General features: G+C 43.9%; 1 protein-coding gene across 1 annotated transcript; it reads left to right on the forward strand.

Annotated features, from left to right (window-relative positions):
- Window positions 1–3,742: 3,742 nt before the first annotated feature.
- On the forward strand, window positions 3,743–24,743 carry LOC308268083 (cytochrome P450 2B4-like; the record flags this gene model as incomplete). The annotated part of the gene is made up of 9 exons (XM_080703130.1): window positions 3,743–3,913; window positions 10,445–10,607; window positions 10,739–10,888; window positions 14,759–14,919; window positions 15,410–15,586; window positions 16,049–16,190; window positions 17,464–17,651; window positions 17,844–17,985; window positions 24,562–24,743. The coding sequence occupies 9 exons, from the start codon at window positions 3,743–3,745 to the stop codon at window positions 24,741–24,743; spliced, it is 1,476 nt and encodes a 491-aa protein (XP_080559256.1).
- Window positions 24,744–25,689: the final 946 nt, after the last annotated feature.

Raw genomic sequence — 25,689 nt, forward strand, 5'->3', positions numbered from 1 at the left:
ACCCCTCAGGAAACAAGACATTAGAGTTCTCAGGATGGAGGCAGGTTTGGAGCTGCACAAGAGAAAATTTGTGAGCTCTTTAGAGGACCTCTTGGAATCGACAGCTCGATACTGTCAGTGTGGGTGTGTAAGGAAATCACCTAAGGCCTGGGAAAAACTCACCTTAAAGGATTAGAATAAACAGCATCAGTTTGTCACATCAGGTCAAAAATAATGCCTGTTGCCATCGTCCACACTGCACAAAGTTGACAATTCATGGGGCACTGGAACTCAGAGAGTTTTACCCAGTACAGGGGATACATAGCTATAGAATAACCACCTCTCGAAACTCACTGAACAAATCCTAAAAACAAGAAGTGAAAAGAGGTTTCCCAAATAAATTTCCTGTGTCCCAGTACAAAGTTTAAGAATATTTATATGAATTTTACTTGACAAAGTAAAATTCTTCATGTCTGAGATTCCACAAAATGATCATGTGTGCAAATAAACTGAAAAATATGACCCAGAATGAGGAGGAAAAATAATAAAACACCCATGCAAGTGTTAGACAAGGACATTAGAGAAGAGATATTATAACTGTATTCCATATATTCGGAGTGAAACAGAACCTTGAATGTTATTTAAAAAAGAGAGCTAATCCCTTTAGAGAACCCCTCCCCTGTGCAGGAGGTAGTCTTTCTATTTTTATCTTTCCTTGGCTTACGAATAAACTTTCATATTCCTACACCCTTCATTAGTCCCTGTTATTCACTCATTGTGATTTATTGGGCAAGAATGCAATAAGAAGAGATACCCCTTATCATTTTTGGCACCCTAGATGGGATAGAATGGAAGGGTGAAAGAAATACAACATTTTTCTCTAAGTCCTCTTGCTACTTAGCCCTAAGTCCTCTTTATAGGTATGAATCAGGCAGTTATCCCACGTTGGTTACCATTAGAATTAGTCCTTCCATACCCCAAACCCTCTTTTGCAAATGGAAACCAGCTAGGGCTAGGTGACTGGGGTACACACATGGGTAGGAGGAGAGGAAGCCCAGCTGAGACCGCTTGCCAACACCATTTCCACTGTGCAGCTGCAACAACAGCAAAGGCGGTGTTGTAAAGGTAGGTTGCATATGGGTCTGAGTTGGCCCCTGGCAGCAGCCCAGCAGGTCACTCCAGAAGGGATCCGGTCATACAGATCAGGTCTATGTATCAAGCAATCTCCTGGTCCCCCCTTCTGTTCCCTATGTTCAGTACAGTCAGGGGCCTTTGGGAAGGGACTTTGGTAACTGTGGTTTGAACAGCACCCAGGGTAAAGATAGACATAGATAGATGATAAATAGATAGATAGATAGATAGATAGATAGATGATAGATTATATAGATAGATGATGATTAAGATGATTAGATAGATAGATAGATAGATAGATAGATAGATAGATAGATAGACAGATGATAGAAAGCCATTCTCACTTAGCTAACATCCATATAAATGAATGCCTGTACTAGCTAAGCTCTCCCTGCTACAACCTTGCTTAGATAACTAGTGAAAACTGGGGGAAAGAACAGATGCCATGGACACTCTAAAACTTGGGACAGAGCCAGGCGTAGTGTCGCACACTTGTAATCCCCGTGCTTGGAAGGCAGATACAGGAGGATCACGCAGGTTTGAAGCCAGCATCGCTGGCTTAAGAGACCCTGTTTCCAAATAAAATATAAAATAGATCTGAGAGTGTAGCCCAGAGGTAGAAGAGTTCCATCACATGTACCACCAAAAACCAACAACAAAAAACCTTCGGACAGATACCAGGATGCCATTGGTTGTATAACACACACACATACACATACACACACACACATACACACACACACAAACACACCACACATACCTGGTATGGCAAGGAAAGGAAAGAAACAAAAGCTCTCCACTGCCCCAATTTAATAATATGCATGAGAAAGTAGGCGTCTGCTATAACACTGCCCCATTTGCCCCACTGATGCACTGACTCTGGGAGGAGCAAACTGCCCCTTCTAAGGGAGATGTCTCTTGAAGAGGTCTGATATACTGAGCCATTTCTGACTCCTTGAGATATCTCTGGCATACATGTCTTTTACTAGTGTAACTACAGCCATTTCAGGTTTTGAACTTAGTTTTTCTAAATTCACCTGAGTTTGACCATATATATATTGTCAAATGGATTCAATCACTTTATGCCTTCCTTTCCATCTCATATGAGACAAAACAGGCTTCCCTTCTTCCTTTTTCAGACCAGGTTTTATCTCTAGGGTAAGTCCCCTCCCTCTATGGATGTGTGATGCATACCCTTGGGGAGCTCCCTTGTTTTTCATTTGCTCTAAACTTAACAAATATAAAAGTGTACCTCCTACATCTAAGACCCTCCCCAGAGCCTCCTCTATCTTAGCAGGTAAATGCACAAACACTTTAAAGCCAGCTTGCCATTTTGTCAAACAGCACTAATTCTATTCATCACAAAAATGTCTCACTTAAATTGTGATTCTAATCCAAGGGCAGGGACATTTCACAGGTTCTCACTTTAACTAAAGTGGTAATCCAAGGGCAGACATATCGCACAAGCTCTCAGTCCCCTGGAATGCATTCTGGTTATTGGATTTGTATTGCAGGAGGAAAATCAATAAATAATCAATAAATAATAATCATGGAAATGCATTAAGGTGGGAAGGGATTTTATATGGAGAGATCTTTGTTCTAAATGACTGAGTTGTCCAGTAGGAGGAAAGAAAGAAGAGAACAAAACTCAGAATGTTAAGCAAGTCACAGTGGGTTTGAGAAAGTTGCAAATGGTAAACTTATGAAAGAAATGAAGGCAATTTTGTCTGTGATGAAGCTGATTAGAATTAAAAGAAATTATTTAAAGTCAGGGAGAGATAGCAAGAGTCAAAAAATTCCCTGCACTGTGAAGAAGCAAGGATCAAAGAATAAACTTCCCAGCGTAGGTCACAGTGATCAGAAACCAAGAGGGTGCAAACACTCTACCCACCAGGTATCAGCTTCTTTCTCTTTCTCCACCTGATGCCTCCTCCTCAGGGTCTCACCAGTCCTGCATCTCTTGCTTCTCCTTCTGAATCTGTGTGGCTGGCACAGAACAGAGAGTGAAGGGGGCACATGAGAGAGAACAGCACTGAACATCCACCGGCCTTACAAAGTCAGGGGCTTGGAGATGCACAGACACACAGCACAGATGTAAGCAACACACACAAACCACACACAGAAACACACCTCACCAACACCTCCACAGCTCAGTGCAAACACAGCTTCACATATGCAGACAGATAAGTGCAGAGAAGCCCTCATGCACTCAAGGAGAAAAACACACCAACACCTACACAGAGAAAACATCTCTTCGCATACCAAAAGCATGCAAGCAGGCATGGAAAAATGAACGCCAGCATAAACAAAGAGACAACACTAAGTAGCCACATACCTATACCCACAAAAATAAACATGCACAATCACCCTCCACTGCACCTCAGTGTCGATTTCACAGCATTGCTTCCGGCATGTAAGGCAGAGGTGAAGGAATAAGCAACTGGGGGTGGGGGAGGTCACCAGGTTGCCCAAGCAGGAAGAATGGGTATCCAGCCTCTCTCTCCTAAGTTCAGTCTCCTGCACAGTGATGAGGAGGTGGGGCATGACTGAATTTAAATAACATGGGAGGCAGGCTAAGGATAAAACGTCCCGCTGGAAGCTACAGCAGGGTGGACGGTGTTCAGACCTGGACATGGAGATCAGCGTCCTCCTCTTCATTGCTGTCCTCATAGGCTTCTTGTTTCTTCAGGTCAGGGGGCACCCAAAGGCCCATGGCCACCTCCCGCCAGGTCCCCGTCCTCTGCCCTTCTTAGGGAATCTTCTGCAACTAGACAGAGGAGGCCTACTCAAGTTCTTCCTACGGGTGAGTTGCAGATGGATGGGGCTTCAGGGTGGTCCTGCCTTGGGACTTGAGAAACACTCAACATAAAGAATCAGTCCTCCTTCCTCTCTCAGTGGTTGGGAGAAGAGTTTGGTGAGGAAAGGGTGTAAGACTGAGTCATGATGGACGATGGTTACATTGTCAGAGCATCTCACCCAGTTGAATCATGTGGGCAACGTCCTCCTCAGAGGGTGCAAGTGAGCACTCAGAGAGGTCTGTGTGTGAGCCTTGGGTGTGGGATTTCACTCTCCTTTGCCCCCTTTGGTGCCTACTTCCCTGGGGAAGAAACTACAGGGCAGCAGCAGCACCCATCAAACAGGTTTTGCTTCTGCCAACAAGAGAAAGCAAGAGTCAGCACTGGGACAAAGGAGAGGAGGGGAGGGCAGGAAGAGACAGGTGGGGAGAGCTGATCAGTAATAAACCTTATGCACCACAGCAGCAACTGACACTCAGGCCATGTCTCTGCTTTGATGCAGGATTTTATCCTTAATTATCCATTTACTTATTAATAATTAATCAACACTCATGGCCCAAATTATCAGTGGAGAACTAGAACACCCACAGCAAATTCCAGCTCCTCTAACCTTAACTCTGCCATGAAGATCACACTGCTAACTGAATCATGGGCTTATTATCCCTTCCCTTTTAATAGATGTTTTTTAATCAGTGGTCTGTTTATTAATATCATGGTCTTTTTTGTTGTTGCTTTTTGTGCTGGGCATCAGACCCAGGGCCTCAACATGCAAGGCAAGTGCTCTATTACTGAGCTCCACCCTCTATTCTTGTACCATTGTCTTTGACCAAACAACAATTTCAAAGTACAGGTTTGTATGCCAATAACGCTTTGAAATTATTCTGAACATGATGGCACATGCCTGAAATCCCAGTACTTGGTGGCTGAGACAAAAGGATCCCAAGTTCAAGGCCAGACTCAGGAACTTAGCAAGGTCCTGTTTCAAGTTAAAACATAAAATAGACGGTATAGCCCCTGACTTCAATTCCCAGTACCACAAAAAATAGAATATGATAGATAGATGGTAGATAGATAGATAGATGATAGAAATAGATAGATAGATGATAATGATGATGAAGATAGATAGATTAGATAGATAGATAGATAGATAGATAGATGATAGATAGATGATAGAAAAATATAGATGAATGCTTCTGGGTATAAACTCAGTACAAAAAATAAATTAATATCTATTTGCTTAAGAAATATATAAATGATAAATGGCCATAATATATGTGTCTGTTATAAATAGTAAAGTCAAATATATTTGCTTTTTTGTTATTAATTAGACATTTCCCACTTCACTTGAGAGATGCAATGTATCTGGGTCACACACTCCCAAATTCTGGAACACTTTATTTTTCAGAGGAGTTACAGGGAAGGAGCTGATAAGTCTCATGATTAGATACAATGTTGTTTGAGTTGTTTCATCACTAGGCAGCACTCATAATGTACAGTGTGAGCAGTGATGAGCTTTGCTAAAGTTGGAATAACCTAAGTGGGTTTACATTCTGGACAAAGACATCCTTATCTACAGTATTCACTGACCGCCCCCTTTAAGGTAATCTCCCAAGCCCTGAAGAGCTAACCAGCACCAACCATGCCTCCACCAACAGAATTTGCTGCCCCCTCAGATCCTGGGGTCTTCCTTCCTTCTCTCTCCATGAGAGGTGGGGAGTTAATCACAACACTTTACAAATTCTGAAACAAGTGCAACTAACCATGAAAATTCCGGTATGCCTAAAAGATATTTTTTTTTGTACTGAGGATTGAACCTAGGAGCATTTTACCTTCAAGCTACACCTCCTAGCCCTTTTTAATTTTAATTTTTGTTTTTTGAAACAAAGTCTCACTAAGTTTCTGAGGCTGGTCTCAAACCTACTATCTTCCTGTTTCAGCCTTCCAAGGACTGGGATTACAAGTGTGCACCACCACACCCAGCCTAAAAAGTCCTTTCTAAAAGGACTTGGTGGTCATGATGCTCGATTGTACAAGCCTGATATTACTAGAAAGGGAATTGAAAAATATTTTTATTAAGTGGGAAAAAATCGGACACTAACCAATCTCTAAATCCCCTTTTCATAATATGCGCCTATGATTCCAAGCATCCTGAATATTTAATTAAAGAAGTCCAGAACATCTAGCAGTGTTTTCACCTGTGCTTGTCATTTGTCAGAAAGGCCAAGTTAGCATCCCATCATAATAACACAAGGATTTTACTTCTTGCTCCTGTAGTAACCGCAGTCATTAGGTATTGAGTGAAGGAGATTACTAGAAGTTAGAGAACATGGAGTGGCCAGGATATTACTGCCAGTACTGCTCTAAGGAGATGGTCTGGTTGGCCTTCTATCTATAACTGCTTCCAAACAAAAAGTTATTCAATCATGACTTTACTAAGTATTAGGAACAGTGGCAGGTTCAGGGAAGTAAACTGCAGGCTCCCTAGAGGAGCCAACAGTCTTGTTGGAGACACAGAACAAACACACAGAAATTAATTAGATAAAGTTAAGCACTTACCTGGGTGGTTCTGAACACAAGTAAAGAAAAAGGAGTTTTCAGATCATTCAAGAATTCAGAAAGGGTTTATTTAAGAAGCTGGACTTGAAAAAAGACTAAATGAAGTGCCAATATGTGGGGAGAAGTCACTTCTGAGGGTGTTGGGGAGGTGAGGAAGGATCAGTACAGGTGAATGAGACAGCATGACAGGTGTGGTAGAGAGGGGCTGGTGTGGAATTATGGCAGCATAGCAAGAGACGGGTTGACTGAAGTCTAGAGAAATATGAAAGGAAGTGGTCCAAGGAAATGGTCCAAGATGTCTCAGTCTGTTTCCTGTTGCTATAACAAAATACCTGAGACAGGTACTTTATAGAGTAAAGATGTTTATTCCACTCATGGGTTGTTTTTGTGGTGGTGGTACATTCTACCTTTGAGCTACATCCCCAGCCTGATTTTGTTTATTGGAAACAGGGTCTCACTAGGTTGATGTGAGTCTTACTACTTGCTGAGGCTGGCCTCGAATCTGCATCCTCCTGCTTCAGCCTACCAAGTACAGGGATCACAGGTGTGCCCCACCATGCCCCGCATCAGCTCACAGTCTTTGAGGCCAACAGTCCAAGATCAAGAAGCTCCATCTTTTCAGCCTCTAGTAAGGGTCCACTTAGCTGGGTCACTACATGGTAGAGAACAGGAGAGAGAACCTGTTATGTACAGAAGAGGCAAAGCATGTAGGAACCTCACTTTATAAAACCTACTCTCTCAAGACTTGCTTACTCTGCAAGATCAGCACTAATGCCTTCTCAGAGTAGCAACCTCATGACCTCCCACAATGCTCCTCAAGGCTCTACCAACTCTCAACTCTGTCACAGGGGGAATCAAGCTCCTCCTGACTCCATGGGCTCTTGTGCTCTCAGAACAAGCAGATAACAGCACAGCTGAGATGGGAACAGGCTCTTTATGCCTGTACTTGAGCACAGGCAGCAATAAGGAAGAGAAATCCTAGACTGACTCAGCAAAGGACAAAAGTGTGAGCCAGGCAAGGTGGAGCACGTTTGTAATTTTTTTTAATTTTTTTTATTGGTGCACTGTATTCATACATCATATTGGGATAAAAAAAAAACTTTTGTAAACATACATGCACACATCACCCAGTTAGCCCCTACCCGATCCCCACCCCATTCACTCTCCATCCCTCCTTCCCATGCTTGGCTTAGTGGTTGACATCTAGTATTATAGCAATTTATCCAAAATTAACAATGATAATATTACATAACAGTTTCATTTGTCTGATACCAAGCTTTTGATGACTTAAAGATAACTTTTCAATATTTCTTTTTGCTTTCTGTTTTACCAGAGAATTTTAAAATTTTTTTTTAGGTGAAACTATCATACATTTATTTATTTTTCAGAAAAATTATATCCTAATATGAAATATAGACTCTAGATACCCAAAATGATCTCAAAAAAGAACAAAGCTAAAAGATGTATATTTTCTGATTTCAAACCTTATAAAGCTACAATAATTGGAACAGTGTAGTACTGTTATAAAGGCAGATATATAAACCATTGGAATTAAATAAAAGCCTACAGATACATTCTTCCATATATTGTCAAGTTATTTTTGACAAGGTTTCCATGAACATTTGGTGGAGGAAATAATAATCTTTTAACTAAATATTGTTGAAAATAATAATTACGCCAGGTGTGGTGGCGCACGCTTGTAATCCCCGCGCTTGGGAGGCAGAGACAGGAGGATCGCGCAGGTTCGAAGCAAGCCGCATGCGCTGGCTTAGGAGACCCTGTTTCCAAACAAAAATGTAAAAATAGGTCTGGGAGTGTAGCCTGGAGGTAGAAGGGCTTCCAGGAACCCCAGTACAACAACAACAAAAAAAATAATGATAATAATAATAATAATAATAATAATAATATGAAAAAGAATAAAATTGGACCCTTACCTAATACCATATACAAATATTAACTCAAAATAGATAAAAGACCTAAATATAAATCTTAAGACTATAAACTTTTAGAAGACAATCTGGGTCATAAAACCACACAACATTAAAATTGGCAGTGATTTATTGAATATGATTTCAATGGCACAGGCAACAAAAGGGTAAACAAACTTCCTAAAAAATAAAAACATATTGTATATCCAAAGACAATGTAAACAGAGTTCAAAGTTACTGATAGAATGGCATAAAATATTTTCAAATGCTATATCTGAAGGTATATTAATATTCCAACTAGAAATCCTAAAAATTAGCAACAATAAAGGCAAACAATACAATTTAGAGATAGGTAAAAGACTAACATAAATAATGAATCTCCAAAGATAACCAATCTTAGTTGTCTGTTGGATGGAAAATCTTGTTTCTCCGGTTCTGGTGTATGTTACCTAATTCTTCTTTGTAGTTAATCTCTTTGAGTATTTTCTCTAGCACTGGATTTGAAGACATCAATTCCTTCAGTTTCTGTTTGTCATGGAAGCTTCTTATTTCTCCATCTAATTTGATAGAAAGTTTTGCTGGGTAGGAAATTTTTGGCTGGAAGTTGTTTTCTTTCAGAGTTTGGAATATGTTACTCCAAGCCCTTCTGGCTCTCATGACTTGGTTTGGGAAGTCTGGTGTGATTCTAATTCGTTTGCCTCTGAATGTCACTTGGCCTTTTGTTTTTGTTGCCTTTAAGATTCTCTCCTTGGCTTCCACATTGGTCATTTTGACAATTATGTGGCGTGGGGATCCTCTTCTCTGATCCTCTCTAAAGGGAGTTCTATAAATTTCCTGGACCTGTGTATCAACCTCTTGCTCTATGTTTGGAAAATTTTCTGCTATTACTTCCTTGAAGAGATTGTTGATCCCTTTGGTTTCACCTTCTTTTCCCTCCTCTATTCCAATTATTCTTAGGTTAGCTCTCTTAAAATGGGCCCATATTTCTTCAATGTCAGATTCCTGCTGTCGGGTTTTTTTTTCTAAATTAGAAACTATGCGTTCATTTTTGGAGTGATCATCTTCTAAGAGCGAGATTCTATTCTCCATGTGGTCTAATCGGGTTGTTTATACTTTGAATTGAGGCCTTTACTTCATTGATTGCATCCTTTATCTCTTTTTGGCTCTCTCTGAATTCTTTTTGAAACACCTCTATTATTTCTAGTTATTTTCCTGATTTTATCTTCTAGAAATCTCTGAATTTCTGTGTTATCAGGTTCTGATGTTGTGGGGTTGTGGGCATTCATTGCTCCATTGTTATTCCTCTTTCCCATGATTTCGGAAGTTTGTGCCTTCTCTGGGTTCTTCCCTGGGTCACTACGACTTCACTTAAGGTGCTCTGGATCTCGAGTCTGTGGTATCTCAGTCACCACTACTCCTTTACTGGGTTGTATCGCAAAGTCTCAATCCCAGGGAGTCAATCGAGGCTGCTTTAGACCATTGGGGGGTGCCAGGTTGGGCGTTCTTTGCGGGGATTTGTGACTATGGTGTGATATCTCTGCCACCGCCACTCCCCCACTGGGTAAAGTCCCTTGGAGTGCAGTACTGGGATTTCTCCTCTAGAGGCCGCAAAGTGAAAGATGATATGATCATCTTTCACTTTTTATGGTCACTTCTAGAAAGCCATCACTGTCCCCTCATGTCTACCAAGTTAGTTGGTCAGAGTCCTCTCAGGAAAGGGTCAGGAGGCTGAGAGCAGACTGAATTTGGGTCACAGGTAGGATACTTTGATTGAGATGCCAGGAAGATGTGGTCAGACAGAAGGGTACAGGCCAGGACAATATTAAAAGTGTGTGACCATCTATACTGTTTATGATCCAGCCAATCAGGACAGATCCTGGCTGGCCCATAGGTTAACCCTTCAGTTGCTGGGTCCTGGGAAGGGGAACAGGAAACCTAGGGAGGAGAGTCTTGTGGGAGGCACCTAATTACCAGCCTTCATTTAAGCATTCTAATGGTTTAACAACTGAGGTTTTCACTGACTAATATCAACCCTGGCATGGGTGTGCTTGACAGCTCCGAGAGGAATATGGGGATGTGTTCACTGTGTACCTGGGACCAAGGCCTGCAGTCATGCTGTGTGGAACAGAAGCCATTCAGGAGGCCCTGGTGGACCAAGCCGATGTTTTCTCTGGACGGGGGAAAATTGCCATCGTTGACTCATTCGTCCAGGGATATGGTAAGGGCCTCAAAGGTGCTGGGCCAGGCAGGATGGAGGGTAGGACCTGGGGAAGATAAATCTGAGAAGGGAGGACAAGCACTGGGAAGGGACCCAGCCTCCTTCAAACAGGCCCTCTCCTACACCCTCAGGCGTGGTCTTTGCCAATGGAGAACGCTGGAAGGCCCTTCGCAGATTCACCATGACCACCATGAGGGACTTCGGGATGGGCAAGCGAAGTGTGGAGGAGCGGATTCAGGAGGAGGCTCAGTTCCTGGTGGAGGAACTGAGGAAATCCCAGGGTAAGCTCTGGAAATAAGAAGGAAAAAAGACACTGAAACACAGATATATGCAGCCTACACAGCAATAGAAAGACGGAGGTGTGTACATGGACAGAGAAAGAGAAGTGTAGATAAAAATAAACCCAGAAATCCAGGGACACATAAAAGGGAATAGAAACCAACAGAGATGGGTAGAGGAGAAACATGGAGAGCCAAGGAAAGAGGTGCATGCTTTATAGTTGTTATGGTTTTGATATAAAATGACCCCAATTACGCATGTTGAAGTCTTGTTCCCCAAAGCAGCAATACTCAGAGATGAGGATTTGGGGAAGTGGTTGTGTCTTGGGGGCTCTCAACTCATCCACGGATTGGTGCTTTGAGATATTCATATTTGGTGGCATTATTGGTAATTGGTAGAAACTATACTTAGTGGAGTCTAGTTTGAAGGATATGTTTTTCCCTGCCCCTTTCACTCTCTCTTTTTCTGCTTTCCGGTCACCGTAAGTTGAGCACCTTTCTGCCACCACATCTTCCAACAGCAACATTCTGTCTCACCTCAGGCCAAAGCACTGGAGCCAGCCAACCCTGGACTGAAACCTCTGAAACTGCAAATCAAAATTAATCTCTTTTCCTAAGTTGTTTTACTCAGGTATTTTGTCCCACTGACTATAACCTAACTATACAACAGAACTGTGTAGGGTCTCCCAAATGGCCTTGTCCCACACAGCATGACCACAGGCTTTGGTCCCACATAAGCCATACCAAGCACACCCACACCAGCATACCCACAACCATAGCTCAGAAAAAGACCTAGGAATTCCTGCACTATTTACTTGTGTTCAGGGAAATTGATCCGCAGACCAATTGTACACATCAGAGGCAAAAACAGGACTTACATAAAAGAAAGCAAAGGGAAAAGGAAGGATGGCAGGTATTTTGAAAACAGCAAACTCAGCCTTGGCATGGTGGTGCATTCCCATCATCTCAGTACTTGGAAAACTGAGATAGAAGAATCACGGGTTCAACGCCAACCTCTGCAACTTACAAAGACCCTCAGCAACTTAGGAAGATCAGTTTCAAAACAAAATAGGGCTCGGGTGTTGCTGAGGAGAAAAATGACCCTCAGTTCAATTCCTATCTCCCTAAAAGAAAAGAGCAAACTGTTTTTTCCTTTTCTTGGGGAAAGTGCTGATGAACAATGATCAAAGAGGTAGATGCAAGCCCAGTGCAGTGATGCATACTTGTAATCCCAATACTTAGGAGGCTGACACCAGAGAGTCATAGGTTCGAGACCAGCCTCAGCAACTTACCGAGACTCTCAGCAATTTAGCAAGACCCTGTTTCAAAAAATAAAAAGCTAAAAAGAGTTGGGGATATAGCTCAGAGGTAGAATGCCCATGGAATCAGTTTCTAGCATCACACACACACACATGTGCATGCACACACACACACACACACACTCATGCATGCACATACACACATACAAACACACACATGCATGCACAGACACATACAAACACACACAAACACACACACACACACACACACACACACACACACACACACACACACACAGAGGCAGGTGAGATATTCTGTTCTAATATGGCCAGAGACCTTGGAATAACCAAGGATAACAAAATAACTTTCAGTTACTTTAGATTCTCAGTGAGAGAGACATACAGGAGACGGTTGTTAGTATGTCCATCTCATTGAGCCAGGCCTTCACCATGTCTCTAGTTAATATTTCCCAATAAATGTTGAAGTAGAAACTGGGAGGAAGTGATAGGAAAAGAAAGGTGGAAAAGAAGCACAAGAGGAAGAAGAGTCACACAAAGAGAAATAAAAGAAGGAAGAGGCAGAGATGCAGCCATCATGATGGTACACACTGTAATCCCAGTACTTGGGAGGCTGAGGTAGGAGGATCGCAGATTTAAAGCCAGCCTCAGGAACTTAGTGAGACCATCTTTCAAAATAAAAAATAAGTCGGGTGTGGTAGCGCACGCTTGTAATCCCTGCGCTTGGGAGGCGGAGACAGGAAGATCGCGCTGGCTTAAGAGACCCTGTATCCAAATAAAAAATATAAAATAGGTCTGGGAGTATAGCCCAGAGGTAGAAGGGTTTCCAGGAACCCCAGTGCCACCAAAAATAAATAAATAAAAATTTAAAATTAAAAAATAAAATAAAATGGAACTCCAGGTTTAGTTCAGAGATAGAATGCCCCCGAGTTCAATCCACAGTACAAAAACAAGAAAGAAGAAAGAAATAAAAGAAGGAAGAAAAGACGGAAGGAAGAATAAAATAGAGTTGAAAAGAACAAGAAAGAAAGACAAAGACAGAGAACGATAAATGATACTCAGAAGAAACAAAGAGAAAAAATTAAACAGAAAATTAGAGAGACAGACTAGGCTCAGCTAAAAGTCTGCAGAGGTTTGAGAGAAGACAGACAAATGAGTCCCAGAGAGGAAGACGGCACCCACCAAATGTCCTTTGACTCACAGCTTCTTCCCATACTCCCTTAGAGTCCAGGACTGAATCTCTCAAACTCAGGCAGAAACTAATAAAGAAGGATTTGTGGGGACCAAAGAGCCCTAGAAGTAGAGAGGAGAGATGTAGGGGGAGTGATATATGGAAATGGAGCCATCAAGACTTTCTAATGTTTTTTATTTTTGGAAACACAGGGAATTAAAGCCAGAAACGTGTGCATCCTGGGCAAGGGGGGATCCAGGCTTTTAACTTTGCACAAGCAATTTATTAAAGGCTTGTCTGCACCACCCCTGCCCCAGGAAATTAATCTACCACTACACAGACTCAAAGCTGAGGCCTGAGAGGAGACATCAGGTAGTGTTCAATGGCACCAGCTCCATCTCTGGGCTGCCGGGGCATGCCTCAGTTATGAGATACTGTGTAATCTTGGCCAAGTTATTTAACATGTCTCTCTGCACATTTATAAAAGGGGGAGTAATTGTCAGGTGTGGTGGTGCAGTACTTGAGAGGTTGAGACTAGTGGATCGCAGGTTGGAGGCCAGCCTCAGCAACTTAGTAAGCCCTCAGCAACTTAGCCTGACCCTGTTTCAAACTAAAAGGGCCAGGGATGTAGCTCAGTGGTTCAATGCCCCTACTAGGGTTCGATTCCTAGTAGATAGATGATAGATAGATTGATAAATAAATAGATAACAGATAGATAAATAGATTGATAATAGATGACTAGATAGATGTAATAATAGAACTGTATCTTCCTTATAATGTTGTGGTGAAAATTAAATGAAATAATATGGAGCCAGGCGTGGTGGGCTCATGCTAGTAATCTCAGCATTTGGGAGGCTGAGGCAGGAGGATCCGGGTTCACAGCCAGCCTCAGCTACTTAGTGAGACCCTTTGCAACACAGTGAGACTCTGTTTCAAATTAAGAATTTAAAAAAAGGGTTAGGGATGTAGCTTGGAGGTAGAATGCCACTGGGTTCCATCACCAGTACTACAAAAAAAAAGAATAAAAATAAGAGAAATAATATGTAAAGTGCTCGGAATAGGGCCTGGCACATTATATGTGCTAGCAAGTGTTAGCTGTCATTGCTGTTCTTATTTCTGGTTACTAAAAGGAGGTGGACAGCCGGGCGTGGTGGCGCACGCTTATAATCCCTACACTTGGTAGACAGAGACAGGAGGATCGCGCTGGTTCGAAGCCAGCCTTGCTGGCTTAAGAGACCCTGTTTCCAAATAAAAATATAAAATAGGTCTGGGAGTGTAGCCCGGAGGTAGAAGGGTTTCCGGGAACCCCAGTACCATCAAAAAAAAAAAAAAAGGAGGTGGACAGTCACACAGAGATGGGGCAGCATCCAAAGGTCTCCCAGGCTCCTGAATCTGTGCCCAGGATCTGCTGCCTTCTCTTCCCAGGAGCCCTCCTGGACCCCACCTTCCTCTTCCAGTCCATCACTGCCAACATCATCTGCTCCATTGTCTTTGGAAAACGCTTCGACTACAAAGATCAGCAGTTCTTGAGGCTGTTGGACGTGTTCTATGAAAGCTTGGCACTCATCAGCTCTTTCTCCAGCCAGGTAAGGGGGGGTGCGGTGAAGGCAGTGGGAAAGTGGTTAGCTTTGGGGAAACAGGAATGCACTCAGGGCTGGAAGAGGTAAGAAACCACATGGAAAGACAGGAGTGTCAAGACCTGGAGGAAGAGAGAGATGGTGAACAGGAAACAGACTGAGAGAAAGAAAGAGGAGTTAAAGGGAAAGTCTGGAGTCAGAGAAACAGTGAAAATATGGGCTTGGGAGAGAAGAGAGGAAAAGAGAGAAGATAGAGAAAACAAGACAAAAGAGAGAGATAAATTCTGGTAGACAAGAGAGAGGAAGGAAGGAGGGATGGAGGGAGGGAGGGAGAGGGGGAGAAGGAAGGAAGGGAGGGAAGGGAAGGGAAGGGAAGGGAAGGGAAGGGAAGGGAAGGGAAGGGAAGGGAAGGATATTCCCCCATGGAAGTACTGGGTCTGTGCCTTATCTGTGACTTATAGCTCAGCCAAAGGATCATTTCATATCTTCTTTCTTGCAGGTGTTTGAGTTCTTCTCTAGCTTCCTGAAGCACTTTCCTGGCACACACAGGCAAATCCACAAAAATGCACAGGAAATCATCACCTTCATCGAACACAGTGTGGAGAAGCACCGGGAAACCCTGGACCCCAGCGCCCCCAGGGACTATATTGATACCTATCTGCTGCGCATGGAAAAAGTGTGATGTGGGAGAAGAAGGGCAGGAGGGGACACAGGGGACACAAGGGGGAGGAAACAGAGGGAGAAGAAAGGGTATGAGGGGAGGGGAGGGAAGAACAAATGGGGAGGGAAAAGAGAACAGGAAAGGGGATGGGAGAAGATGAAGAAGGGAAAAAATGAAGTAAAATGAAATGAAGGAGAAAGGCGGAAAGAGGAACCAAAATGGGGAGAGAGAGAGTAGGGCAGATAGCCGAGGAAGAAATAGAGGGCAGGGACAAAAGGCAGCCACGAACCACAGAGGCAGAAAGGGATTTGGAGACAAAATGCCAGAAAGGAGAGAGAGAGAGAGAGAGAGAGAGAGAGAGAGAGAGAGAGAGAGAGAGAGAGAGAGAGAGAGATATGGAGAGAGGGATGGCCAAGAAATGGTGAGACCCAAAAGCAGAGAGAGGTGGCTCCTCTGACCCCCCTCCCCCCTGACCAGGAGAAGTCCAACCCGCACAGCGAGTTCCACCACAAGAACCTCATCATGACTTTGCTCACACTCTTCTTCGCTGGCACCGAGACCACCAGCACCACCCTCCGCTATGGCTTCCTGCTCATGCTCAAATATCCCTATGTCACTGGTGAGCCAGAGGCTGACAGTAAGGAGGATCTTCAGATCCCTGTATGGGCTGCAGATAAGGGGTTGGAGTCTGGTGTGGAGGAGACAGGCAACACTGGCCTCGTATTCCAGGAGCTCTGCAGCTTTGCACTAGCTCCCCACTAAGCCATCGCTCTTGGTGGATGGTGAGTGAAGGGACTGACCACCTGGAATTCCAGTTTTCTCCCCTCCCTCCACCTGCCTGTTTATCCCTTTACTGGTTAACTCACCTGCGCACTCCCTGGTTCTTTCGTCTCTGACTCATCCAAGGACATATATTTATTCACTTGGATTAATTCATAAGTTGATCCTTTGAACAGTGATAGTTGAATGAACTCTGTGATTGATTCATTGGTTCAGTTATTTGTCCATTCATGCATCCATCCCTCTATACACTTGGTTTCACTTCTTAAGTCTATCGAACAGTCTTTCAATTCTTCCTTCCTTCATTCATTCAGTACTTCATTTACCCATGTAAAATGCAATCACTTATTCGTCCCTAATTTATATATCAATTTTCCCATTCATTTATTCCCTTATTTACTCTGTCTTCAATAATATAGTCATTGTATATTCCCAAATAAATCTAACATTCATATGATTATGATTAAATGAATTTATTGATCTCTTTGTCTAACAACCTTTTATTGACTAATTCATTAGTTGATCTATTGATTGATAAATTAATACATCATGCATGTGTATGTGTATGTCTATTTCATTCATTCATCAACCTTTCCATTCATGAATTATCAATTGATTGGTTTATGTATTAATTTCTTTATTCCATTCTTCATGAATTAATCTAATGATCTATTATGATATTCTTGAGGACCTAGCACAGTGTCTCATGATATTTATGTATTATGCATAATATATATTATCTACTCACCTTAAAAGAACAGTTTTAATGGGTTCTTAACTCAAGGTGTTTAAAATCCTATGCAAGATTATAAGTGTGTGTGTGTGTGTGTGTGTGTGTGTGTGTGTGTATGTGTGTGTGTGTATGTGTCTGTGTTTCTCTGTGCCCGTGGACTACCTATGCATGTAAGAGATAATTAATCACATTCATTGGATTTCAAAGGGTAGAATTCTCATTGCCTTCTCCCACCTTTCCTCATCACAAGCTGATTGCTCATATCAATAATCTCACCCTTAGGCATGGGTCTTCACTGGTTCATTGACCTATGGAAAACAGTGTTGCTGATGAAATGCCTCTGGGAAGTGGGGCTCATGGGTCCCCTTTTTCTGTGCAGAGAGAGTCCAAAAGGAGATTGAGCAGGTGATTGGCTCACACCGCCCACCAGCCCTTGAGGACCGCACCAAAATGCCATACACTGATGCAGTCATCCACGAGATTCAGAGATTTTCGGACCTTATCCCCGTTGGTTTGCCCCACATGGTCACCAAAGACACTCACTTCCGAGGATACATTATCCCCAAGGTGAGACCAGCTGGACTTCCACATCTCCTCTGTACGGGCATCCTCAGTTCTCCTAACCCCCAACCTCAACCTCTCACTGGTTTCTCATAGAGACCCCTTATTTTTAGTTTTGTGTTATTTTATCTACTTACTTATTTTTGCATGTGGGTCCAGGGAATGGCCATATCTTTTGATCATGTAAACTTTTCTCAGAACACTGAAGTATACCCGCTCCTGGGCTCCGCCCTCTGTGACCCACGATACTTTGAGAAACCAGAAGCCTTCAATCCTGACCACTTTCTGGATGCCAATGGAGCACTGAAGAAGAATGAAGCTTTTATCCCCTTCTCCATAGGTAATCCCTCCCCAGACATCCGAGGGCAGGTCCTGTCCTCCCCTGGGCAAACACAATGATAGGTCTTTGTTTCTTAAGCGTTTAGTATATTTCAGTTACCCTGATCTATCTTTTCCATCTTCACTACAACGCTGTTAGAGGACAAGAGAAGCAAGATTGCCTTCTAAGGCATATCTCAGCAAGCAGGTTCTGAGGAAGGGGTTTAAAATTTCTGGATCTAGTTAGCAAAGGTGGCACGCACCTATAATCCCAGTACTTGGGAGGCTGAGACAAGATAATTAAAGATTCAAGACCAGCCTCAGCAATGTAGTGAGACTCTCAGCAACCTAACTTCTTTTTCAAAACAAAGCAAAATAAATAAAATGGGCTGGAATATAACTCAGTGGTAGAATGTCTCTCTGAGTTCAATCTCTACTACAACAAGAAAATTTCTTTCTAGATCTGAGCAAACCCATCTTCTGAAATCAGAACAAAATAACCAAAAACAATCTATTGGTACTACTCTGAGCCCAGTTCTCTGTTGAAAGCTAAAGAAAATGCATTTTAAAAACCCCATAGAGAATGAGTCGCTGCCTCAGGAAACTTTTATTCCATAAAGCCAGGTAGACATTCATCAAATAGTCACAAAACTGTGATGTAATTAGTTGCATGCTTTCATGTCTGTCATGGATTTAGGACTTGCCTGGAGCAAAGTAAGAACTCACAGGGGAAATTATGATTACTAATCAGGCTTTTGGGGCACAAAATAGGAAATACTAATTTGGGTGGGCAGGTGAGGAAAAGCTTACCTGAGAAACTGACTTCCCAGCTGAGGTCTGAGCAAGTGTTGATCATCCACTGGAGAGAGTATTCCAGGCAGAGGAAACAGCAAGGGAAAGTTTGAAGTGGGAGATCACACAGCCTGCTTGAGAACCTATAAAGAGCTGTGGGGTGCAGATGAAGTGAGGGGATTAGGTGAAGAGCTGAGATGGGCAGTATCTTGAAGGAGGATTGTAGGTTGATCCCTGGTGCAGGAAGTTGGGGAAGATCTCTTTTTTTGGTGGTATTGGGATTCCTGGAAACCCTTCTACCTCTGGGTTACACTCCCAGACCTATTTTTATTTGGAAACAGGGTATCTTAAGCCAACAAGGCTGGCATTGAACCAGCACGATCCTCCTGTCTCCTCCTCCCAAGGGCGGGGATTACAAGTGTGTGCCACCACACCCAGCCCTGGGGAAGATCTTTGACACACTATCATGTCCCTGTTTCCATTTTCCACTCTGGCTTGTTAGAAGGAAAATGTTAGACAATATAATGAAATAGGGTTTGTTTGTGCAAAGAAAGGAACTGTGAATTAAACAACTGGTTATCCTGGACTGGTAGGTTCAGAGAGTTCCACCCAGCCACATGTACAGGCAGCATTTATAGACAGAGAAAAGAACGGACGTACACAAACAAGTGAGTGGGTCGCTGGTGGCTTTTGCCCTCCTCTGACATAGCTAAGCAGTTGGCATCCAGAGGCTGGCCAGAGCTCAGCAACTGTGACTGGCTGAGACTTGCTGGATTGTTCCAAGATATCTTCTCAGGAGAGCTTGCAGTTTGTTTACATACTACATTAAGTTACAGTTTTCTATGTACAGAGACAGCTTTAGGCTGAAAGACCCCCGCTGAGGGGAGACCCTCAATCAGCCTCGGGACACGCGACTTCAAGAACACACGAGAGACTTTATATTCCTTGATGAAATGAGCAAAAGGTAAAATTTTATTAGGGAGCCAGTGCACTGGGGCCGACTCGTATCTCACTTAAGAGCAGAGGAGTTCGGCCCCGAGCAACTGAAAGTGTGGATATTTATAGGGAAAAGACCACCAGTTAGGGGGGGTTGGGCCAAGTTACATGCGTTTACAAAATATTACAGAATCATCTGAAAAAGTATATTCTGTAGTCAAGTGTTAGATAAGATACCAGGTGTAGTCAGCAGGTTCCCGGCACAGGGCGCGCTGACCCGGTCAGTATAGATAAGATGCTAGGTACGTTCCTGGAACAGGGTGGGCTTATTGTATATTTCTCATTCTTAAGCTATGCTTCTTAAGCTGCAAGCTGCAGTAATATATACTTTTCTTTTTAACTATTAGCTGGCTGTTTTAACTATTAGCTGGCTGCTAGGGCTTGTAATTTTTCTTCTAAATGGGGCCTTTCAAGGCCAAATATAATTTAACAGGCTCCACCCAAGGAAAAGCCCAATATCCAGGTTTCTTTATCATTTGGAGGGAAGGCCCCCACAGAAGTCCCTAGTCGTGAATCTCATCAGGAACGTCAGTATCACAGAGCTGTGCCCCAGGCCCTGGCTCTGTCCACAGTGATCCTCTGTGTCCTTCGTTTCCTCTTCATTAACAGCTGGGAACACAAGAAGTAGTGGAATGAAGGTCAGTCCCTCCATCCAGTAGTCCTATCCCCCCAAGTTTAAAGAGAGACACTGGTATAGAGAAATTAGAGACAGACAGGTAAGCCATAAAGAGATGATGATAATGAGATAGAGGGGCAAAGAGAGACACAGAGAGAGAGACAGCTTCTCAAAGATAGGCAGTGAAATGAGACAATAGAGAAGAGAAAGAGAAGTATAAGCATACAGAAGAGAAGCAGAATAAGATAGTAACCCAAGTAGAGAGGGAGACAGAATGCACAAGTGTCAAGATATCCACAGAGGGAGATTAAAATATAGGGGGGAGAGACAGAGAGAGAAAGGAGGAGAGAATTATGATAAAATAACTTGGAAAAGAAATTTAAAATGTCCAAAAAACAGGGCTTCTCAGGTATAGACAAAGACAGAAGCAAACTGCCTAGGGCAGAAAAATAATTAGCCAAAGACTATTAGAGCAAAGGAAATATCAAAGGGTGTCCAGATAGACAGCTCCAGGTATGGAAAGGAGGGCTAAAAGGGAAGTAACAGGCATCATCCTGTTCTGCAAAAATCTAGGTCACAGAACCAGTTATAGAACTGACCTAGAGACCTGCCCTGAGCAATTCAAGGCCATGTCTCCTAACAGCTAGATATGCCAGGTGGACCTGGATCCCTCCCCAAATATGTCTGCATGCACACAGATTTCACAGCTACCTTTCAGCAGCCTGAAACGTGAAGGAGCTGCCTGGACACATACCCTGGACATGGCCTCCCCAGGTTCTCAGTTTGCAGATGAGGAAGCACTGAAGTAGAGGCTAGGCTCTCTGTGTCTCTGCCTGAGGTCTAGGCTGGTCTTTGTTCTCATTCTTCTCCAAGCCTATGTTTTTTAAGTTACTGTGGGTTCCATATACCTCTGAGAAACCAGTAGAAACCATGGACCCTCTGCTCATGGGCATTGACCCCATTCAAAATTTTATGAAAAATTCCTGAGGAGCAATTCTTGAACCTGATGAACCTCAGGGTGCCACAGAGGTGCCAGAAACACACATCACACAGCAGAAATGAATGCAAACAAGTAACTGTACCTGTGGAATTCTTAATATAAACCAGGTCTTAGAACAAGAGATTCTACAGATAATAACTTTACCTTCACAATAGCCATGTATGATAAGTACTATTATCCTCACATGAGAAAGGAAGAACACTAAAAATGTTAAGTCAAAACAGTGCACATACTTACCTACACATACTGTCACGCCAAGCACACGTAGGTCTTTAGCTCTTCTGTGGCCACTGAACCCTTTGAAGATCTAACAAAAGCTATGAACTCTCTCCTAAAAACTGACCATAGGACACTATGTACCCAAAGATCTGCACCCATTTTCAGAGGGTTTGGGAACTCCTTAATTGTCGGTCGCAGTGACGACTCTTACACGATCTTCCTCAAGCAGTTTTATTACCCCAGGTTCTTGTACAGTTCCCGTAAAACTTCTTCCCGTAGATCTTCTCCCGTCGATCTTCTCCATCTTCACCCGTAGATTCTCCCGTAGAATCCCTCCCCCCAGAAATCTTCCCCTTATATAGAGCCTAACAGCCAATCAGCAGACTGTTCACGTGCACAACTCATGGCAACAGCCAGTCCATTGGCTGTTGCCCTATGGCATGCGGTGTTCCCGTGTATCTCATGCTCTTGTCGTCACTTCCTGAAAGCTATTTACCACCTAAGTGCTCTGGGGAATTACCGCTCAGCGCCATCTTAGCTCTCGGACTTATTGGCTGATGGGCGGGGCCCGTCACAGTTCCCCCTTTTTTGTTTTTTCAGACAGGAGAGGACAGAGGACTCAACCCCTGTATGTTTGGAAGGGGCTTCTAGGCCCACCACCTTTTGCCAGGGACGGGACAAGAATCAGTGGCAACCCGTATGCAGTTGAGCATGCCCTCCTCGGGATGCACCCTCCCGGGGTCCCGAGTGCAGTCCTAGCTGGCATCCTGTCATTAAGACTTTCCCATCGCCGCAAGCCATATTTGAGGGGATTGTCCCAACTCCATGGCTGCAAATGCCTGAGCTATGAGCACTTTATCTGTAGCGCGCTGACGGATTAGTTTTCTAAGACAATAGAGACATAAGATACACAGTAAGACCAGACAGAGGCCAAGAGCACCCAGTCCAGCCCACTCTTTTAAATGACGAGCTGCTTGTTGGATCCAGGACATAAATGACGAGCTGCTTGTGGGATCCAGGACATCAAGGTGCGGGCCATCACCGGGTCAACTCGAGTAGTATTGGTTTTGATGATCTCCAACCGCAACTGTTTTGTCAAATTGTCAAATTTCGATGACCAGTTATCTGTAGGATATGCAGAAAGCTCGCAAGAAAGATTAGCGGCAATAGACGCGTTATCATTAATCATGACAAGGGGAGCTAAATCCGTGCAACTGCCATTTATCCCACAAAGAAGCCACAGATCAAATGGGTTAGAATGAAAGGCCATGGTCGGGCTCTGATAAGTAAAATTATAACCTGCAAAAGTAGAATTTGCTCCTGTGCCAATTTTAGGGGAAAAGGTAAAAGGATTAAGCGGGGAAAAACTTGAGCAGAATGACTCAAAGGCAATGGAAAAGGAAAAGCAGTCAGAAGCCCCCATTGTGGATCAATCCAAGTATTGGCCAGGATTTAAGGTGGCCCTAACTAAATTTTGCCAGTCTCCTGGGGTCATGGCATAACGATGTAAACTCTCTATTATTGCTATATTGAAAGCAGCTGACGACCCAATTCCCGCATCTCTCCACATCTGACTACTAAAAAAGACACCTTCTCCTGCTCCGGGCGCAGAAGGGTTATACGGAGGAGGCGAAATTTCCTCTTTAATCAGTTCAAAAGCTTTCACTTGTTTACCAATGGCCTCTAATTCCTCCTCAGAGTCATCTTCCCCCTCTGACTCTGAATCCTCCTCACTGGCCACTTTAGAGGAAGTTGAACGCTCCTCTTTTACACCGTCTAAAGCTGCCTGGCCCTCCTGCACAAATTTTCTAAAGCGCCTTTCTTCCAAACAGGCACGAATCAGCCGAAAAAGCGGCCGAGTCCCTCCTGTAACAATACCTTGTTCTTCGGCGCGTTCTACGTCTCTTCCCAATTTATCCCAGCTTGCTAAAGAAAGATTCCCTGATACTGTAAACCATGGCGCTACCCTATCTATTTGCTCGAGAAAATCAAATCAGGACCAGCCCGATTCTCTAACTTGCTTACATTAAAAAATATCCTCCTTAATGGAGCCCCCTTTGATCGGGGAAAATATCCTCCTTAATGGAGCCCCCTTTGATCGGGGAAATAACTTGCTTACACTAAAAAATATCCTCCTTAATGGAGCCCCCTTTGATCGGGGAAATAACTTGCTTACACTAAAAAATATCCTCCTTAATGGAGCCCCCTTTGATCGGGGAAAATAACCCTCCGTAAACGGAGCCTCCTCCTCCCTTTTCGGAGTCAAGGAGTACTTACCAGCCAGCTGCCCTCCTTAATGGAGCCCCCTTTGATCGGGGAAAATAACCCTCCGTAAACGGAGCCTCCTCCTCCCTTTTCGGAGTCAAGGAGTACTTACCAGCCGGCTGCCCTGGACTGCCGAGGTTCTGATCAAAGCGAAGGTCCCCGTACGGGCCACCACTTGTCGGGCGCAGTGACGACTCTTACACGATCTTCCTCAAGCAGTTTTATTACCCCAGGTTCTTGTACAGTTCCCGTAAAACTTCTTCCCGTAGATCTTCTCCCGTCGATCTTCTCCATCTTCACCCGTAGATTCTCCCGTAGAATCCCTCCCCCCAGAAATCTTCCCCTTATATAGAGCCTAACAGCCAATCAGCAGACTGTTCACGTGCACAACTCATGGCAACAGCCAGTCCATTGGCTGTTGCCCTATGGCATGCGGTGTTCCCGTGTATCTCATGCTCTTGTCGTCACTTCCTGAAAGCTGTTTACCACCTAAGTGCTCTGGGGAATTACCGCTCAGCGCCATCTTAGCTCTCGGACTTATTGGCTGATGGGCGGGGCCCGTCACACTTAATGGTCCGCTCTGAATTGCAGGCTAAAAGTCAAGCCATGCAAATCTGTTGCAGTGGGTGCAGGTGCCTGGCATAGGGCTGTGGCAGGGCAGAACAAGTGCCCTGGCCCAGAGCCCACACGGTCATCGTCTGTGCCCACAGGGAAGCGCATTTGTCTTGGAGAAAGCATCGCCCGCAACGAACTGTTCCTCTTCTTCACCACCGTCCTCCAGAACTTCTCCGTGGCCAGCCCTGTGGATCCTGCGGACATCGACCTCACGCCCAAGGAGAATGGTGTGGGCAAAGTAGCCCCAACTTATCAGATCCGCTTCTTGCCCCGCTGAATGGGCTGAAGGAAGAGGTCAGAGGAGCCCGGGCCATTAAGTGCCCCCACCTCTGTAGGGAATGGCCCCTGGCTTCGTTCCCCTCTTCCTGCCTCAGAGAAACTTGCTGGAAACTCCGTCCTTCCCACTCTTTCTTGCTGCTCCATGGGAAAGTCCTTCCAGTAGCCTCACGCCTTCCATCAAGTGACATCAAGCTCTTCCAAAGCTCTCAGACACATCCTTTTCCTTTATTAATAGACTTGCAGGAGTTAGAAGTGAATATATATTCACTATATTTTTAGTGAATATACAGAGGCTAAAGGGAAACTTGGCTCGAGATCCTGCAGTTCTGTCTCCCAGGCCACAGCTCACGCTGAGTGACTCGATTGCTCAGAACAGCCACAGTCCCCGTGAATCAGCTCATGTTATGTGCATAGGATCTGCCTGAATCCTCCCCAGTTGCCCCTGGAGTGGGTGTGGCAATCATCCCGTTTCACAGATGAGTGGCAGGGACCAGGAGATGGCATCAGCTGCCTGAGGCCGCAGAGCCAGTGAGTGCAGGAGCAGGACCACACTGGTGCTAGAACCCAGACTCCCCGTGGCACCTCCTGCCCCTAGGGATTCATATTCAGAGGAATTCACCTAACAACTCTGTGCCAATAGTTCTTCCACCATGTTGTACAACTATCAGTGCCTTGTTCCAGACATATGGAGACACCCAAAAATACTTGTACCTGTGCAGTCACTGCCCAGCCTCCTTTCCCCCTGCACACAACCAGTCTGATTGCTGTCTCTATGGGTTTGTTTATTCTGCAAGTTGATATAAATGGAATCACACACTTTTGTGATCATTGTGTCTGGTTCTTTTATTTCACGCAATATTTCTCACGGACTTAGGTTGTTCACATTTTTTTGCTTTTGTGAATAGTGATGTAATAAACATGGGAATGTCAGCATCTCCTCAACA

This window comes from Muscardinus avellanarius (assembly GCF_963383645.1).
Source record: "Muscardinus avellanarius genome assembly, chromosome: 10".
Classification (NCBI taxonomy): Eukaryota; Metazoa; Chordata; class Mammalia; order Rodentia; family Gliridae; genus Muscardinus; species Muscardinus avellanarius.